The following is a 20,265-nucleotide window of genomic DNA, read 5'->3' on the forward strand; positions in this document are numbered from 1 at the left end:
TTTTATGCTCGTGCTGCGCCCAGGTCTTACTAATTATCCAATAAAACAATCCTAAAGTAGGGAAAGCTGGATTTGTAATGAACTTCAATGAAAAGTGCGTTTGTCTTTTTCTTTTCTACTCATTTCTTTTCATTTGTTTGTGGTCTGGTATGAGGGTAGGATAGATGTGTAACTCTATATTGTTGCATTATAGTAAAGCAGGAGTATTTTTAGAACCCCCAATTTTAAAGACAACCTTCTCAACTTAACATCAAAAATTGAAGTAAAAAATGAACCATACAATCTAAATGTTGCCTAAAAAGGATATCTTAAAAACAAATAGAATGTTCATTTCCTTTCAGACTGTTAGAACCTAGTAAAATAGAACTCAAAAAGTATATTTTGCTTCTTGATGATATTCATTTCACCATCATCATCATAGTTTTTTTTTCAATTAATTGACATTGACTACATAAATCCTAAACTGTCATTCTGCTCTATTAAAGGTCTTACCATCAGTGAGACTAAATCTTTTTTTACTATTTCGAATGGTAAAATTTCAGATGGAGATAATTCTCTTCGATCTTCTGCTGCGTATAGTGTAATCTTTTGTGAGACAAGAACACTTATAACCACTTTCGAACTCTCGAATATCAGGATGTTGCATACACTGCACAATCATATGTGCAATCCAAAAACCAAGTTACATGAACCTGTAAACAACAAAATGACATGTTTCTACCGGCCTCTCCATGTGAGACATTTCAGATGGGAGATGGTTCACACCAACCGTAGTTTTTCAAAGAATAAATGGTTTATGTACCATGAAGTTTTCTATTTCCAAACTGCACTGCACCACCATAATGGTCGATGTACCATCAAGCTTCCTATGTCCAAACTGCACTGCACCACCATATGGTTTTCCGAAAAAGTATCCGCAGTTTGGTGGGACTTGGACTAGGAAGAGCCTACCATGGGTCGCTTGGACGTATGGATCCACCTAGCTTTTCTGTGGATACAATGCAAAAACGCCAGACAAGCATAAAAACAAAAATTGCACACGAGCGATCACAGGGAGAGAACTACAGAGGCACCAAAAAATCACATTGTATGCTCTCACGTAGCAACTAAATAGCACACAGATGATCTAAACAAATCAGAGACAGATCACTACAGAGACAAAAAATAACACAGATGATCTAAACAAATCAGAGAGAGGGGGAGAGCGAGAGAGAGAGAGAGAGAGCAATCCACAAAAATCATCTTAGAGAGAGAGCGAAGCAATTGCAAATGGAGAAAGACCAAAAAAGATCCATTTCAGTAATCAATTCCATTCTTGAAACCCACATATCCTCATGTTCGAGTCGACAAATTTCAGATGGGGCCGCAAGCAAGCATGCCTATTTCTGACGAGAAAAAATGACGATGACAGAAAACCTACCCCATAATAACCAGGATTTCAGAATCGGCTTGATATGGCTGTTTTATCCAAATGCTAAAGCGTTCTATCTTCTTATACGAATGCTAACAATGGGTATCCCTGATTTTGCAGAAAACATGGAAGAGGAAAGGCTGAGATGTATTCACCAATAGAGGCAACATTAAGCTGTGTCAGAGATCTGCTTGAAGTCATTTACACCATGTATTTTTCCATTTGGATTCGGAACCCAATGTGACTGCAAGTACAGGAAGAGAGAAGATAATCAATCAGAATTCACCTAGGAGTGTGTGGAAGAGAGAGAGAGAGAGAGACAGAGAGATTGGACATGGAATCCAGTAAGACCTCAAATTCTGTTAGAATATAGATGGAAAAACTGTGCGCACTAATATGTATGTGTAGAGGCTTTGTGCACATAAGAGAGAGAGAGAGAGAGCAAGCAATTAGAATATAGACGGAAGACTCAAGAGATTCAGGCAGAAATGGAAGCCTGTAAGACTTTAAACTCAGGCAGAAAAGCAAGTAAACAATGAAATTTAGACGGAAGAAAGGTGTGGGGGGGGGGGGGGGGGGGGGCAGGGGAGAGAAAGAGAGACTGAGAGAGCAAGCAATTAGAATATAGATGGAAGACTCAAGATTCAGGCAGAAATGGAAGCCCGTAAGACTTCAAATTCGGGTCGAAAAGCAAGTAAACAATGAAATTTTAGATGGAAGAAAGAAGTTTGTGTGGGGGGGGGAGAGAGAAGAAAACCATCAGAATTTAGATGGAAGACACCGATCTTCACATTCAGGTAGAAAAAGCAAGTAAACAATCAGATTTTAGACGGAAAGGGGGAGAGAGAAAGAGAGAGGAAGAGGAAGCCAGTAAAACTTCAAATTCAGGCAGAAATGTAAAACTTCAAATTCAGGCAGAAAGGTCAGTAAACAATCAAAATTTCGACAGAAGACTGCACTTGTATGCATGTGTGGAGTGTTTGTGTGTGTGTGTGCGCACGCGCAAGCACCTGAGAGAGAGAGAGAGAGAGAGAGAGAGAGAGAGGTTGCAAGCAACCAAGAATCATTTCAAGAGAGAGAGAGAGGCTGCAAGCAACCAAGAATCATTTCAAGAGAGAGAGAGAGAGAGTGAGGTTGCAAGCAACCAAAAATCATTTCAAATACATGCAAGGAAGCAATTAGAATATGTATAGACCAAATAATCTTCACTTATAATTTGACCAGTTCCCATGGTAAGCAAGTTTAAGAAACACTTATTGTCAAACTCATTGTGTAGTCAACTTATTCAAAAAGAAGATTCAACCTCAATGTGAACTAATCAATTGATAATTTAAACAAGTTTACGTCTATAGATGAAACAGCTTGTTGGAAACACCAGTTCTTTCATCCTCCAGAGGGCAAGAGAAAAATCTAATTGGCATGTAACATGTATATCACTCCAAGCTAATATTGCTTTACATCATTGTTTCAAAAAAGGGTCTGCCCAGTGCCTAGGTGGGCCTCAGGGTGCACGCCCAGGGCTAGGTGGCCCTCCCTGGGCACCAATACCTGGGTGAAGTTGGCGCCCATCGCTCAGTCCTGGCGGGCACCCAGGCACGGGACCCTTTTTTGAGACATTTTTTACCCACGATTTTTTCATAAAAGGCTTTGGGGGCATTCTAAATTCCAAAAGTAAAAACAAATTGGAATGTAAACCCCCAAATCTATTGATTTTGAGATCTCTGTGAATAGGAAAAAATAAAGAATCCTAGACTTCAATAAACATTCATAACCTTACTCTTCATTGTTGGAATTTCATCCATAAGTTATACTTGTCTTTTGTATTTCATCTTGTTTAGTTGTTCATGTGTCAGTATGGATTATGCCATACTCAATTTGGATTGGATAGCCGGAGGTTAATACACCATGGACTTGTTTATGTTTTTTACCTTTTTCACAAAATTTTCAATCATTTAAAGTTTTTAACATGTTTTTCAAAATTCATGCATATAAATTTGCATGTAACACAACTAGTTAGAATATATATAAATGCAAAAAAATACGAAATTAACGGGACATACGCAATTTTCACCTCATGGCACATGAAGTTCTAGGCACCCGCCTAGCACTGGGCACCAGGCCAGCCGCCTAGCATTTTCTGAACACTGAATACCTTCCTAGATCATATTGCTTCAAATTATAGTTATCAAGATTGGACCGGCTCTTAGCTAGCTTAGTCCAAAATAAAAGCCAGATTTGGTTAAAAACTAATCAAAACCAACGGTTTGACCAGTCTGACGGGCTGGTTTCAACCAGTTCAACCATCCAAAAAAAGTGAGCAACTTCTTCCTAATATGTTATATATTTTTAAACTATTATTCATCTTTTTCTTAATACTTTCAAAATCTAGTGAAACCGGTTCGACTGCAATTGAAGCAGCTTTGATTGGATCAGATCCCCCACCGATTCAATGGCCAATCCAATCCTGGAAACACTCGATTTAAATATCTCAAATTCACGGATATCCTAAATGAGGTCACTGGGCTGGATCTTGGCTGGACCAGCCCTAGCCAGAGCCCAAGTTGAAACTATGCAAGGTAGGCCCAGGGCTAAAAAATTAGTTTTGGGTCCAGCCCAATTCATGATAGATAGCGTGACACGAGCCCGGCCCAATGGTAGGGCCTTACATATATATGGGAAAAATTTTCTTAACATGTGTAATACATAATTGAATACTTTCAGGTGGTGCCCAGGGCCAGCCAATGCTAGTACTGAACAAGCCTGAAAATATTTCGAGCTACCGGGCCTCGCCTGGGCCAGCTTGCGGGCCTTAACGCGTGCCTCAAACCCACCTCAACACAAGGCCCTGCTTAAAGCCTGCTGGCCAGTACCAGGAGGTGTCGGGCCAACATGTGAGGGCCCCTAGAACCGACTATTTTGAACCTCATAGCCAAGGCAGCCCACATAGGACTTCTTTGAATATGTGTGATTGGAGATTTTGGGTGTCTGAGGCACTTGGGACCAAAAGGCAATTGATAGAACCCTAATGATACAAATAAATGATACCAAAGTAGTAATAAGTTCCACTAACCTTTCCAACAACTACCCAATTCATCAAGGAGAATGACAAGGATTGTGTTATATAACAATGACACGCGTCCCATGCCTACATGTGCATTGTCACACAAGAAAAGCATACAGACACCGGAAAACTATACTGACATGCATGCCCAAAAATTTTCTTTCTTTTTTATTCACAAACATAGCACGTCTGCAATGTGGGCATATGAGTCCACAGATTGGGCAAACAAGCCGCGTGTCACTTTTTGTAAGACCCATGTCCACATTGTAAGGCGCACTTATATTGCCAGACACGGGTCATATATGGACCACATGTTCCTTTAAGTTAATTTTATTTTTAAAAAGTCAGAAATTATATGTACTACTAGAGAGCCCGTGCTTTGCACATGTGATAAAAATTATTAAGCATCATATAAAAAAATTTAAATACAAAAATGTAAAAGACAAAAGGGATGGGGCACCATGACTATCTCAAATCAATTTTTTTGTTAGCATCTCAAAAATCAATCCAAGGGAAAATGTACAATCAATAGTAATATAGATCATCAGCTTATGAAATAAAATTTCTAAAACAGTAGTCATAAGCTATTTAAAAGCACAAAATTTTGTAAATAAAATGGGATTTTTAAAAAAATAAAAATAAAAAAATTAATTTATGAAAATTTATAATTAAAAGAAATAGATCCGGTACAATGTTGTTGAAAAGAAATCATAAATTCTTTCGCAAACCTAAAATTCGAATTTTAAAACTGAAAAATTATCCATAAATAGTTTTTGAATAAATATAATCAAATTCTTAAAATCAATATCCTATCTTTGAAGAAATAATGGCATACTTTTTATAAATATTCAAAGGTCATAATTAGAAAAAGGGTGTGGTTTGTAAAGAGCAGAGACTCTAAACAATCAAAGTAGAGCCCACCCTCAAATAGTGTCGAGAAATACGGTTTTAATACTGGAAATCTTTGTGATAGTCTTAAAAAAAAATTTCATCTCCAATAATATATTTTAAAGGTTCAAAAATAGTGTAGATCGAACAGATCTATCAAAACTTGAAATATTGAAAATTGACGGTCCAAAAATGCATTGCAAGATGCACTATTTCCAAAACTTGAAATCCATTTTTTTCTCATGTTCATGCATCTCGATGTCGAGATGATCAATTTGAGGATATTTGGGTATCGAAACAACCTCTTCTAGTGAAAGTTTTGAGGTGGACTCTAATTTGATTGTTTAAGGCCTCGGCTCTATATAAACTTTTTCCTTAGAAAAATAGCCAAAAACAATCTTAGGAGCATACATACAAACAAAAATTTTGATACACTAACGAAATTTTTGATACACTAACAAATTATTAACAATAGAAATATGAAAAATTAGTCTGAAGTAATTTATCAATGAACTTATAAAAAAAATTAGGACGGTTTGGGTCCATCATGAGAAGATATTAGATGTATATTGCTCTCCCTCTCTGGATATTGGGTCTACAGAACTTAGTTCTTTTCGAACAGGACATAGGTTCTTCAATGAATTTGAAAGCATGTAGTATGGACTTATTTGCATCTATGATTCTAGTTTGCATTTCTAAGCACCAAAAAGGAAGACGTCAGTCAATCTCAATCCCATACAGGAATATTTGAAACGATAGAGACAGCTCCCAATCTAGGCTCTCTTTCTATATAGACATGTACCTTTCTATATTTCTCAAGTACCCAACTTAACTTTTTCGGATACCTTATTTTAAATTTTTAAAGCTCTTATAAAAGGAAAATGTCTCATAAATGAAAGTTTAAAGCATCATAAAACTTAAAAATTTGCAAATATAAGAGATCAATTGATTTTCTAATTTTGTAGTAGATACGACATATTCCATTCGGAACACTTTAAAAATTTCGAATTTCAAGCATTGGATAAACAAGCCACGAAAATTTTTTACTTAAAGCTACAAGGTATTCAAAAAATCAAAACATCAAAAAAACTTGGTTTCCTATATTTGTAATAAAAACGGTTTTTTGTTGAAAATACAATTTTGCTATCAAACAGAGCATGTATATTTCAAAAAATATATCTTGAAAATTTCTAGTATTTGAGAAATCTATAAATTAGTTGAAAATAATTTTCAAAGGCATAAAAAATTGACAGTAAATATGAAGTTATTTGAGTAATAAAAAACAAAGGAACAAAAGATGTTTCCCAATTACGTATTTTTCTTAGAAAAGTCCATGGAATATTTACAAAGTTTCGAAATATTTTAAAATTTTAAAAGAAAATCTAAATAGTCATAAATTATTTTTAAAGCATGAAAGTGTGGAATACTCTCTCCCTCTCTCACCTCATCCAAGTGGGGTACTTTTTCTATCTCTCTAAAATATAAAATACGATAGTTAATTCAAATTGCATTACTTCCTAAAGCACAACTTGCAATACTTCCTAAAACACTCTCTCTCTCTCTCTCTCTCTCTCTCTCTCTATATATATATATATATATATATATATATATATATATATATATATATATATATATATATATATATATATATATATATATATATATATATTGTAGTTTTTGTTTGAAATAAGTTTATTTGTATTCGTGTTGCTTAAAGTCACTTATGACAGTAATTGTATTGATAAGTATTTCAAGATAGGTTATTGGAATTTTTTAATATTTTGAATTCTAGTTTAAAAAGTTTCTCTGAAAGATATTTATTATAGGTCTAAGAAGGGTGAGGACCTTAAACTTTCCCTTAACCCATCCAAGCTCGAGTAAAAGAGGTGGGTTGTATTAATTAGGTAGGCAGCCAACATAAACCTTTGCTAAAACTTTCTATGAATCATAATAGTCAACCCCAAATAGTTGAAAAAAGGCTTTGATGATGATGATAATGGAATTTCCTATATATTTAGGAAATTTTAGGAGAGACTAACCCCATGTGGATGACAGAGAGAGAGAGCATACCCAATATAGATGACAAATTTAATTTCAAAAACCAAAAGAAGGCAAGATCTAGTAGAGCATCAAACAGCTTTGAACAAAAATAATAAATAAATAAGGGAAGACATTGGGGGAGGACTTGCACACAGTAATTTCAGGAGAAGATGAAACTTCCCATACAAATAGGAAACATTAGGAGAGGTTCCCCCCCACATGGTTGAGGGGGAGAGATTTGTCCACATGGATGGTAAGGATGGACTAATTTTAGGAACAAAAAATCGCCAAGATGGAATCCCAAAAAAAAGAGAAATTTTAAGATATCTTTTATTTCCTAAGAGAAGGGGAATCCACTTACCCTAAAGCATACCCTAACTCTTTATTTTAAAGGTCGGTCACTTGCCAACATCCTCTCCTAAGGATAAGGTCCATTTTTATTCTTACGACAAGTGTCTATCCCTTAACTATCGATCACACACACACACAATAAGACTACTTACCTTTGATATAGGAAGGTCACAATCAACATTGACCGTTAGATTTGAAATCAAGTTGTTGAAGATGTGTCATTGTTTCGAAACAGTCCAAAATACAATTTTTCGACTATTGTGACACGTTCATCTATTTGATTTCAAATCCAATGACTATAAGTGATTGTGACCTCCTTGTAACAAAAATAAATGGTCTCATAGTATACAACCCCTATATACGCACACACACACATATGGAGGAGATGAGATTTTCCCATATAAATAGAAAATTTTAGGAGAGACTACCCCCATGTGGATGAGAGATAGAGAAAGAGAGTACCCAATGAAGATGACATTTAATTATGAAAACCTAAAAAGGCAAGATCTAGTAGCATCATGGAGGTTGAACAAAAAAAAGTAAGGAAAGACATTCCGGGAGGACTTGCACACACTAATTTTGGGAGAAGATGAGATTTCCCATAGAAATAGGAAACATTTGGAAAGAGTTCCCCCAAGTGGATGAGGGGGAGAGAGTAGTCAACGTAGATGGTACGGATAGAACTAATTTTAGGAACAAAAAATAGGCAAGGTGGAGTTCAAGGAAATAGAGAAAAATTAAAATATCTTCTAATTCCTAAAAAAAGGGAATCCACTTGCCCTACAGTACCCCCTACACTCTTTATTTTTTCCTAAGAAAAGGGATTCCATTTACCCTACAATACCCCATACACTCTTTATTTTAAAGGCCACTTGCCCAACATTCTTTCTAGATATAGGGTTTCTTTCTATTCTTGCGACACGTGTTTACCCCTTTTTTTATTTATATATAAGAAAAGTATCTAATGAGACCATTTACCTTTCGTTTGTACAAAGGGGTCACAATTAATATTGACCTTTGGATGTGAAATTGGGTAGTTGCATTTATTCCATTGACCAAGCGCAAAGTTCAAAAGAAATTTTTTCAAACTTTGTGACCCGCTCAAACTATCAAATTTCATATCGGATGGTTTTAAGCAATTGTGACCACCTTGTACAGTGTGTGCGTGCGTGTGAGTGTGCGTGTGCGCAGCAAAATATAGGCAGGTGAGTAAGATATTTCAAATTCTAATCAGACATGAATTCTCGTATCCATGAACTTGACACAATTATAATTTGTTTAACTATTATTAGTACAGAGATAACAATATGACGTGTGCTATGGGGAAGAAGACCATGCCAATGGATCTCGCTATTGGTAAATGGGGCCTGAGGAGGTACATGGGTGGTCTGGGACCCCTCTGATCTCACCCTAAACTCTGATTTCCTAGGAGAGCTTTCGGTTACTATCCTTCTCTCCAATATCTCAAATGGGACCCCTTGGAAATTCACTGCGGTCTATGGGCCAAACTCTCGCACCCTCGAGAACAGTTTTAAGGAAGAACTGGACCATGTCTCTTCCCTTCCACATCCCATTTGGTGTGTGGGAGGTGATTTCAATGTTGTTCGTTGGTCCAATCACTCCACCAACCCTACTCTTTCCAAACTAGACAAATTCCTTCTTTCAATTGATTGGGAGGCAAAATTCCCGAGAACTCTTTCTTTGGCCCTACCTAAACCTACATTAGACCACTGCCCAATTCTGCTTGATACCAATGCAATCACGAGGGGCCCCAGACCCTTCCACTTTGAACTCCACTGGCTGCAAGAAGCATCCCTTCATTCACTTGTCAAATCCTGGTGGAGTTCTTTTGCCTCCAAGGTGTCCAACAGAGCTAGCTACATTCTACAGACCAAACTCCAACTCCTTAAATCAGCCCTCAAAACTTGGAGCCACTCCACCCCAAGCAACTTCTCTCTTCTCTGCTTGAAACCATCAAGACCCTGGATACTCTCGAGGAAACTCGACCTCTGGATACCTCTGAGCTGGAGCTCAAATCTAAATATAAACTGGATTATCTTTCAACCCTCAAGAAAGAAGAGATCTACTGGTTCCAGAGAGCTCGAGTCTCCTGGTTGAAAGCAGGGGACCACAATACTGCCAATTTCCATCGGATAACCAATTGTCGGAGAAGAGACAATACTATCTCGATGATCAAAGTAAACAACACCTACCTTACCCAACCTGGTGAAATAGAGCAGGCCATCTTACAGTTCTACCAGGCTCTATACTCTGCTCCCTCTAGCCTGAGACCGAGAATGACCTCCCTTGATTTCTTAACCCTCACTGCAAACCAACTAGAGCAACCTTTGTCAGAAGAAGAAATTCTTCAAGCTCTCAATGCTCTAGCCAAAGACAAGGCCCCTGGAACTGATGGCTTTCCGATTGCCCCCCTAAAGGATTTCTAGGAAATCATTCATGCCGACTTCCTTCTCTTCTTTGAAGAGTTCTTCCACAGGGGTACTCTCCACAAAGCTTCGAATGCCACGCTCTTAGCTCTAGTCCCCAAAATAGAAGGAGCCGAGGAAATTAGAGATTTCCGCCCCCATCAATCTTCTCAATTCCTCATACAAGATCCTGGCCAAAGTGTTAGCCTCTAGGCTTCAACACGTTCTCCCCACAGTCATTTCCCCACAATCTGGCTTTATCAGAGGAAGACAAATTCTTGATGGGGCTTTAGTGGCCCATGAGTGATTCACTCGAGACACCTAACCAAGGAACCAGGTCTTATCTTCAAAATCGACTGGGAGAAGGCCTATGACCATGTGGACTGGTCAATTTTGGATGAGACCATGGCCAGAATGGGCTTCGAGGAGAAATGGAGAAAGTGGATGCGAGATTGCTACTCTCATCCACATTTCTCCATTCTCATTAATGGATCACCTAAACGTTTTTTCCCATCTTCGAGGGGTCTCCGTCAAGGAAACCCCCTCTCCCCCTTCCTCTTCGCTATAGCGGTTGAAGTCTTCAGTCGCTCCATCTCCAGATTATACTAAACCGGTCTCCTTACTGGCTTCAAAACCAGCCGACATGGCCCTTCGATGTCTCACCTGCAATATGCGAATGACACCTTGGTGTCCATGGAGGACTCTCATAGTGCAGTCAACATCCTTAAAATGTTCCTCCACTGCTTCCAATTTGCAACTGGATTCAATGTCAACTTGCAAAAGTCCAGAATGTTGGGTGTTGGCTTGACAACAGCAGAAGTCAGAGCTCTAGTTATAGATAAGGTAGACAGGCGCCTGGCAGGGTGGCAGGGTAGATTCCTTTCAATGGCAAGGAGATCAACTTTGATCAAAGCTACCTTAGCAAACTTCCCTGTCTACCTCATGTGTATCTTCCATATCCCTGCCCAGGTGCCCAACCGTCTGAACCAACTCATGAGAAACTTTTTATGGTCTGGCCAGGCTGAAAAGAAGAAGTATAACCTTGTATCTTGGGACACAGTGTGTCGACCTAGAATCCACGATGGGCTAGGTATCAAAGACCTACGAAAGCACAACATGGCCCTCCTCGGGAAATGGTGGTGGCGCCTAGCCAAACAGCCTGATGCTCTTTGGGCACAAGTTCTAAAGCATAAATAACGAATCCCTGAGGGTGCATGCCTGCCAGATAGGATTCAGAGGCATAAAGCTTTAGGTGCCTAGAAATCTTTCTCATCTGCATTCACTTCATTCCGAAGGTCTATAAGGTTTCACCCAAGAGACAGTTCGAGAGTTAAATTTTGGTCAAATCTGTGGTTAGGACCCTCACCCCTGTGTGAGGTGTTACCCACACTCTTCTCTCTAGCACGTAATGTTGACTCCTCAATCGTTGAGGAGCTGGTTTGAACCGGAGGACAAAGAGTTTGGAATCCTTCATTCCGAAGGAACCTAACCGAAGAGGAAATCATTCGCTTCCAGGCTCTCTCGTCTATGCTACACTCTCTTTTCTTCCTGCCTCATTATAGTCTGGACTCTTGCCCCTTCAGGGAGTTTCTCGATCAGCTCTTTCTACAAAAGTTTAACTCTGCTACCCACTCTCTCGGGTTCTCTAACCTCGGCACAATCAAAAGTGTGGACCACCATTGCTCCACCTAAAGTCCAGACCTTCAATTGGCTAGCCTTCTCCCACAAAGCACTCACAGTGGATAAGCTCCAGAAAAGAGGGATCCCCATTCCTAATAGGTGTGCTTTGTGTGAATGTGAGGAGGAAACAAGCCTCCACCTCTTTATCCTCTGTGACTTCTCCTACTACCTTTGGAGTCGAGTCCTGCAATTATTTGGCATCAACCAGGTCACTCCTCCCTCGGTCAAGGCCCTCATCTCTTATGAACTTGATTCATGCTGGCCTAAGCCCGGGAGAATCTTGTGGAAGGCAACGGTAGCTGCAACTATCTGGACAGTTTGGCTGGAAAGAAACTCAAGAATCTTTCTTGGCTCTAAACACCAAACTTCGGCAATTTTCCACAAGACCATCTCTGTGGTAACTCTCTAGGCCTCTAACCACAAGGTTTTTGCGGGCATTCCAAGGAGTTTCTTCCTTTCCCAACGGTACAATCTCCTTCATCATCGACCACACTTGAATACAAGGCCAAATAACTGGCAACCTTCTCCTGAGGGAATGATCAAGTTAAACTTTGATGGGTGCTCCCTAGGTAATTCGGGCCCAGCAGGAGCAGGCGGGGTCTTTAGAGTATGCTTGTTCTGCCATACCCATTCATTCCTCCACAAGGGAATCTTCCTCTGCATTCATTGATTCCTTCCCCCATCTCTGGTACCACAAGTATCCATCAATCTACTAATTATCTCCAATTCAAGGGATACGAATGAGCCTTGGAGCCTACTACCCCACCACCAAGATCGATAGAGACTTATCGATTCATCAATCCCTGCTGCTTCATCGAATGGATCGAGTCAGGAATGAATGCTTGAATGCTCGTTCAATGGGGAATAGGATATGAGAGATTCCTAGCAGGAGTAAGACGGGTCTTTAGAGACCACAAAGGCATTATCCTCCTCACACTTTCAGAGCACATTAGCCAAAAGGACTCACATCATGTTGAAGCCTTGGCCCTATTAATTGCCCTAAAACACTACAATCCGTCTTGGGGCCTTCACCTCATAGTGGAAGGTAACTCACAAAATGTCATCTCCGAGGCAAGCAGAACTAGCCCTCCACCTTGGCACCTTATTTCAATTTTTCATGAGATACACCACCATATGCAGGGCTATGGACATCTCATGGAGGCATACATGGAGGACTTCCAACGATTACGCAGATCGGTTGGCGAAAGAGGGAGCTAGAAGTCAAATACATGATACTCAAGCCGGGTCCACCTTCTTTTTTGAGATGGACCAGTGGCACACAACTTAAACCTCCCTGCTTGAGTTTATGCACAACGGTTTTTATCCGAAAGCTCATTGTAAATCTTTGTATTTGGGCATCTCTATAAGCCCTTTATGTACATGATAGTTTTAATGATTTTTTGCCGAGTCCCCAGTTGTGGGTGACATCGGAACACCCTTACCATGTAATTTTTTACCATTATAATACAAGTTAACTTCATAAAAAAAAAAAAACAATATGACGTATGATAAGGAAATAGAAAGGAACATGAGGTAAACAGAACCAAATGGCCATGTTTTGAGCACGCATGGGAATGGGAAATAAAATCCCATCCCTTCTGAAAATCTCTTCTACATTGTTTGCCACTATCAAAGGACAATCTCTCTCTCTATAAACGTGAAGAAAATCTCAAAGCTTGGCAAAAGGGTTCTTGTATCCTGCCCCAGCAGCATAACAAAAGCCAACAAGCCCAACACATGGCCTTGAGACGAGATAAAATCCCATCCCTTCTGAAAATCTCTTCTACATTGTTTGCCGCTATCTAAGGACAATCTATCTCTCTATAAACCTTTAGAAAATCTCAAAGCTTGACAAAAGGGTTCTGGTTTCCTGCCCCAGCAGCATAACAAAAGCCAACAAGCCAAGCAAATGGCCTTGAGACTTCTAAGAGACGTTCCCAAGAAAACTGAATCCCCTACCCTAACTCAAAATAATGTGAGTGCTTATTGACAACCACAGCGTTCTAAATTTGGTTGAGGTTCTAAAATCCGGCTGAGGTAACTCGGACTCAGCCAAGTAATTCGGCCTCGACCAATGAGCAAGGCGAGTTTTGGGTAAGTTAGCTGTACAAAATGTTTTTAAACTTTTAAGTATAATATCACCACATATTCATATCAGATATGTTAGATTGGTTTACCGATTAGCTGTAACGAGTAAATTTTACTCCAATCAACCCCAATCAAGGGTTTGAATCCCGCCAGTCACTTTTTTTTTACCACATCATTTCAATGATGTTCAATGTTTATTCCAAAAAAAAAATAAGCCGCCCGCCAAGAATCGAGCTCAAAACCTCCTATAAAGAGGCCCTTTATACAAAAGGGCACTAACCAGCGCGACATTTCCTACTTTGCTGATAAAAGAGGTACTTATATTTCATATAACCATTGTTTTTTTTCATTTTCTGTAAAAAAAAAAAAATGAGCTGGACTCGGACGAGTTACTCGGACTCGCCCAAGTAACTCACCTCAGACAGGTCCGGAGTACCTTGGCCGAGTTGATTTTTTTAACACTGGAAAATCATAATAAGTGAATATGGTTGTCAAGAGAACCGAAGAGTTTCAATCATAGTTGGACTACAATGCTATATGATTTGTCATCTTTAAATGCAGTGCAGCATAGTGTATCATAAAATGCCACATTACCTTGTATTGAAGACTCTTTAATGTAGACACCAGCACCTTGTCTCCGATTATGCATCTCAACTTTTTTATGAAATCATCTCTACTGATCTTTTTCATCTGGCCCAAATACCCAACAAGATAAATGTGAAAACATGTATATTAGTCAAATCCTTGCCCTAAAATTAGGGTTCCATATAGGGGTCCATCATACCTTAAAATCACTAAAGTGACGATCAATTAAATCTTTATCCGAAGGAGATATTTTATTTGAGACCGCAGCAAACAACACAGGAAATGGCATCCAAGCAGATAGAGGCATTCTTCGAGCTCCTGATGCAATTCCCCGGGATTTCTCTTGGGATTTCTCAACATGAGATGCCAAGTTTTGGGAATTCCTTGCCTATGAAAATTACCAAGATGGAAACAAGAAAGTATAAGCCAAAGAGACTTTAAGAATTGGAAAATAGAAGATGACTACTAGAAATAGAAGGAAATACGCAGGATTTTGCACATTGCTGAATAATTATGATAATGCCGACATAAACGGTAAAGCAATGAATCATGAAAATCTCCATTGCCAATGAACGGAAACTTGGAAGTCAGAATCATCGAGCAGGAGAGGGAGCATGAGTGGGAAGCATCAATTTTTCAAGAATCACCATCCTTGAAAGTAGAATTGTGAAGCTGAGAAGAAGGTTCTGGCTTGAAAAAATGGAAGACAACTTCAGCTACAAAAGAGTGCATAGTTGATAACTTGTTATCATCAAGCTTCTCAAACACGATAACGTTAAACTTAAATACAATTTTGCACTTGTCTTTTTTAATGGGAATTAAAACTTCCCACTATGAGGATCCACATTGAGATCATCAATGTTAAAAATGGATACTTCTATCATCATCATCATTGTCAAAGCCTTTTCCCAACTAATAGGGATCGGCTAAAAGTGGATACTTCTATAATCTTACCAAATCAACAGTAAATGGCTCCTGCTGCGATTTGCTGTTAAAGACTGTAGAATCTGCAACTCTTGAAGTATCAGCTTTGCTTTCATTTTCTCTTATTCCAGCCAAGTACTCTGCCAAAAATTACCCCAAACATAAAAGCTCAGAACTTGCACATCAAAAACCATAAAATAGACCCTAGAAAGTTCAGAATCAAAGCAATTAAATTGCAAAACTACAAACTAAATCATCTGAAGTGCTTAATGATAATAAGAAATGCGATATGGAAAACAAGTGTGTGAGAAAGAGAGAGAGAGTCACCTCGAGCACTTGGAGGCACCTTAAAACTCACAACGTATTCCGGATATATGTGTGTATTCATATGAGTGTTCCATACTATATAACATTTAGGATTCTCATGATTATCTACACCACTATCAAAATTTTCATTGCCAGGGTGGAACTGCTCAGATCCTGACTGAACCTGTTCCATGTTTCCCATTATTACACAACACAACACCATATGTTGCATCCCATTTTCGTCAACATCACAACTACGAGCACTGCACAAATGAGAAGAAACCATAGGATATTGTTTGTTAGTAGAGACGAAGGAACACAGAAAATTCCAGGATTGCTAAATGCTAATAAGAAGTGTATTGATAAGACCACATGATGTTTATCTGGAGGATTTTTTTTCAAGTTTAATGAATGCAACTAGAGGCATATCACTAAAAAGGGAAACCAATAATAAATTTCAATGGACCACGGTAAGCAGTATTCCAGAAAACCTCCATCACCAACGAGAGATTGGAGATAATTGCACCCAGTTGAATGTACCTTGTGAGCCCCAGTCTAGTTAATCTCCCACTATCCATTTCTGAGAACAGAGAGTGGATATAAAATTGTTCATGGGAGTATGTTATACATATACTTTTTTTGCCTATCAAAATGAAAATTAAATCTTAGTATACCTAATATGAGAATAACGAGACGGTCTGAGATAAATTCCATGGCCATAAGTAAGTCCGTTCCTCGGCTTCTCAACATTTCCAAAACCATGCAACATAATACCCTCAACCCCTTGCTTGGAAGATCCATGCCAAGCACGCTGCACATTCGCATTGCCTCGGTATTTTTTGGTCACCTCCATTTGGTATTCAAAAGATTGCAACCGAGCCTGCCATGAAATACATGTGGGTTTGGGATGATAAATTCCCACTATGTCTCTTGGTTCAATGAATTTGCCCATTCCTTCAAGAAACAAGTTCTTCACCACATCATAATCACTACTACCACTATCCACTCGAACCAAGCTTTCATGAACAGCATCAACATCATGATTGCCTGGAACACTAGTGCAAATTTCAAAATGCAATGGCCTTCCATAGCCAACTGCAAGTTCATTTTCTGCGATAACTTCCTCGACTTCAGCAAATGGTTTCAGGCTGGTTGGAAACTCTTGCTTAAGATCACTGCAATCCATTGCAGCTTTCTCATGGATTTCACGTGGAATTGGCATTTGGGTCTTTGAGTTGTCAGCCCCACTTATTCCTATCTCAAGTTGTAGCTTAATTTCACGAGTCCCATTGGGCTCAACATCTTCATGAACTTGATCTACACTATCATTGGAATTCAAGCACCCACACAGCTGAGTACTTTCAGAGCATATCTCAGGGAAAAAACACTTTCTCACCTCATCAATCCAAGCAATTGGCAACTGTAAACCGGATTTTAAATTGATTGATTGCATATGCAGAAAATCTAGTAAGAGAAGACAGCCCTGCACCATAATTTCAGTGGCTGACTTTTTCATTTTGAAAGCCTCTTGAACTGAAACAATAATATCTTTTGGAAAATCAATCCATTCTCCACTCTGATAAAACATTAAACGCTCTGGCAAACCGCTCTTCAAGAAATTTGCATAATTTCTTATCAGGCTCTTCTTAGAGCAACACTTAGAGCCATTGGTAGTCAACAATTCTTGCTTGAGTCGTTTGTTGGGGAATTGTTCCTTGGAACCATATGATAGCAGCGGACATGCAATGTTCGAAAAATACGATGCACAACGAGCTGCTCTCTTCCTCTTCAAGTCATCATGAACTCTTTTGCAATCACCCAATGCCCTTCCGTTCTTCACTTCCATTTTTGTATTTACCACCAATCCCTATAGACAGAAAAACAAATGGCTCCACAAGAACAATGTATTTACAGTAACAAAAAACCTCTCTTCTGGCAATTGTTGAAGAGCATCATATAGAGCAAGATAGAAGCATCACCCTGAAAACCAAGAACACAATTGCATTGTACTGGAAGCAAATAATACAAATCCACAATGTAAGTCCACAAGCACATTCATATCACAAGCAACACTGACTCACATATTCAGTGATTCACAAGAGTCAGAATATTTCTTCTTTTTTTTTGGATAAAATAGATTGTATTGCTCAAGATAAGTTGTATTTCTCAAGAGAAGTTACAAAAAGAATCAGGCAGGCCTCAAGATGGACGCTCTTCACATTTTCCAAAAAATGGATAAATCATAATATTCTTACTACTCAATTGATTACTTATGGCAAGGTCATCAATGCAGTTCAGGTTGGCTTATATTTAATAAACCACAGAACATACAACACTGGAACTATATAACCACAAAGAGTAGATTCTATGATAAATCCATCTTCCTTCATCTGTTGCGGAGGATTTGGAAAATGAAAAATAACAGAAGGTTGCCTAGGAAGAAGCTAGAGACAGATAAGACTGCTAAAAACGCAGAGCCACCAAAGGTGAAAATTAACATAGCATTTTTCTACAATCACAAACACAATAATGTCAAACTAACAACGACAGCAACAATGACAAAAACAACAGCAGCAGAACTAATTGCTCAGCCAGTATCCATAAGACAAGTAAAACTACTATCGTATAAGTTCATCTTCAGGCAAAGCATATAAGCCATGTTCTTAAACTTGCTTGTGCCTCAGGCCTGGCCCTGGCCCTGGCCCTGGCCCGAGCCAAGTAACTCGGCCGCATACGTGTAGCCGAGTATGTCAGGGCCCAAAAATTCATTAAAAAACTAAAAATTAAAAAATTTGCTATAAATAATATAAAATTATTAAAAGTGAAACATAACCAAAAACAACATAATTAATCAAAAGTCCAAACAAGCTAAAAATACATATAAACCATGGATTTAGAAAAGGTGGATTTACAGTTGCCGACTTTTCAGAAAAATCCAAAAAAGAAAAAAAAGGGAGGAAAGTACAAAACTAGGGCATATGACAAGGAAACTCACAAATCATTGTAAAAAAAATCCAAATTACGTATATGACTTTTTATACATTGATCCAACAAATTTATATAATTTATTTTTTTTCCTTTCTATTTTTTTGAAATGCCTGAGTTTTACACCGGTAGTTTGGCTTTGCAAGGAGCCAAGTCTGAGTAACTAGGCCCGGCCGAGTAGTTAAAAAATGCATATAAGACTAAAAAGAAGAGATCCATGCTCTTTAACAATCAGGTAATCTGATACACTTACTCAGAAAATTGATAAGGAAAGGAAGAAATACACTCATAATTGCAGTAACAATAACAGTTGGCAACTTTATACTACTGCTACTGGCGCTCCTGCTGCTTCTGCTGCTGCAAAGCCAACTACTATTATCGTTGTAACATGCATGGCAAATTCTAAAGGAAAAGAACAGAGGAGATAATGCCAATACTACCATATTTTCCAACTAATAATCTAGAAACTAAGGAAACATATTACTACCCAAACTATCATCATCATCTGAGCCTTATCCCAACAAATTCTATAGTTAATAGATCATTTGCGATAAAAAAAAAGCTGCAAGCAACTAGTAAATAACATAAACCAGACAACATATTTGGTGCTAATTCAGACCAAGTAAACAGATCGAAGGCTTAGATAGTACCTCAGATTATTAATATTACAAAAAAGATGAAGGATACTGCATCACCTAAACCCTCATCAAATTCAGTAGAGAAAATAGATGATCTGCTTGATTATGCACTCAAGTGAACCAGATCTCATCTGAATGGTCAATGTAACTAATCAACCAATTTCAATGAACAAAAAAAAAAAGTAATATCCAAAAAATGGGAAAAAAAAGGTTGCAATAATCAAGATTAAGATCAAGACTGAAAAAATAAAAAATATGTATTCATCCAATTCACACCACATAATATCACCAAAAATAGGAAAAACAAATACTTATGATAAAAAGCAATGAAAGCATAAGAAAACACAACTTTTCATTCGGTTTTCCCCAAACATGAAAAATAAAGAAAACAAATCCATAAAAAACAGAGAAATCCAAGATTTTTACACCAAAAACCATATATCAGAAACAAAAGAAAATTAAAAACGAGTTCTGCATCCAAATTGATCCAAACAAAACGACTACCCCAGTGCACAACAAAAGGCGGCGTAAATTTCAGAATACCAAATAGATCACCGGAAAACGAGATCTCACAGTATAACACCAATTATCATTCTTATATCATTAACAACAAAGGCAAAAGGGGAGAAAAATACCAGAAAATATGAGAAGGGAACAAAAGCAACCATCTTACTAATGATTTGCAAAGTAAACTAAGAAATAATAAGCCAAAAAAATACCTGTAAAAATAGGGGAAACAAAGAAAGACCATTAGCAAGAAACCCTGCAATAAGCGTGAGGGGTGAGAGGGCCTGACGTCCGTCAAATAACGGGGTTGACGCCGTTAATAAGAATTTTGGAGCCGTTGGTTTCTCGGCACCAAGAATACTACTTTTTTTGTTT

At 38.4% G+C, this 20,265-nt stretch overlaps 1 protein-coding gene across 9 annotated transcripts; it reads right to left on the reverse strand.

Moving 5' to 3' along the window:
* Nucleotides 1-586: 586 nt before the first annotated feature.
* On the reverse strand, nt 587-20,265 carry LOC18443837 (inactive poly [ADP-ribose] polymerase RCD1). Of its 9 annotated transcripts, none has more exons than XR_966984.3 (8): nt 20,103-20,265; nt 16,435-17,740; nt 15,782-16,023; nt 15,485-15,594; nt 14,730-14,918; nt 14,540-14,635; nt 1,421-1,655; nt 587-988 (listed from the first exon to the last, which is right to left on the reverse strand). XR_966984.3 is itself a non-coding variant. In XM_088860996.1 (7 exons), exons 2-7 carry the CDS (start codon nt 17,604-17,606, stop codon nt 980-982), a joined length of 1,818 nt encoding a protein of 605 aa, XP_088717122.1. In that variant the 5' UTR covers nt 17,607-17,740; nt 20,103-20,265; the 3' UTR covers nt 587-979. The 9 variants fall into 9 exon arrangements, 3 of the variants coding, with proteins under 3 accessions (XP_088717122.1, XP_088717123.1, XP_088717121.1); XR_016051382.1 differs by having other exon boundaries at nt 14,730-15,216; XR_016051380.1 differs by having other exon boundaries at nt 14,730-15,246.

Source organism: Amborella trichopoda, chromosome 3 (genome assembly GCF_054954075.1).
Source record: "Amborella trichopoda isolate Santa Cruz 75 chromosome 3, AtrichopodaSantaCruz75HAP2 v2.0, whole genome shotgun sequence".
Taxonomy (NCBI): Eukaryota; Viridiplantae; Streptophyta; class Magnoliopsida; order Amborellales; family Amborellaceae; genus Amborella; species Amborella trichopoda.

Coding starts and splice junctions, on each gene's coding strand:
- LOC18443837 (XM_088860995.1), bottom strand. CDS start 17,606: ATGGAAGTGAAGAACGGAAGGGCATTGGGTGATTGCAAAAGAGTTCAT. Junction 15,595..15,781: donor GGTGCCTCCAAGTGCTCGAG/GTGACTCTCTCT, acceptor AATTTTTGGCAG/AGTACTTGGCTGGAATAAGA. Junction 1,656..14,539: donor TAAAGAGTCTTCAATACAAG/GTAATGTGGCAT, acceptor CTGTACTTGCAG/TCACATTGGGTTCCGAATCC.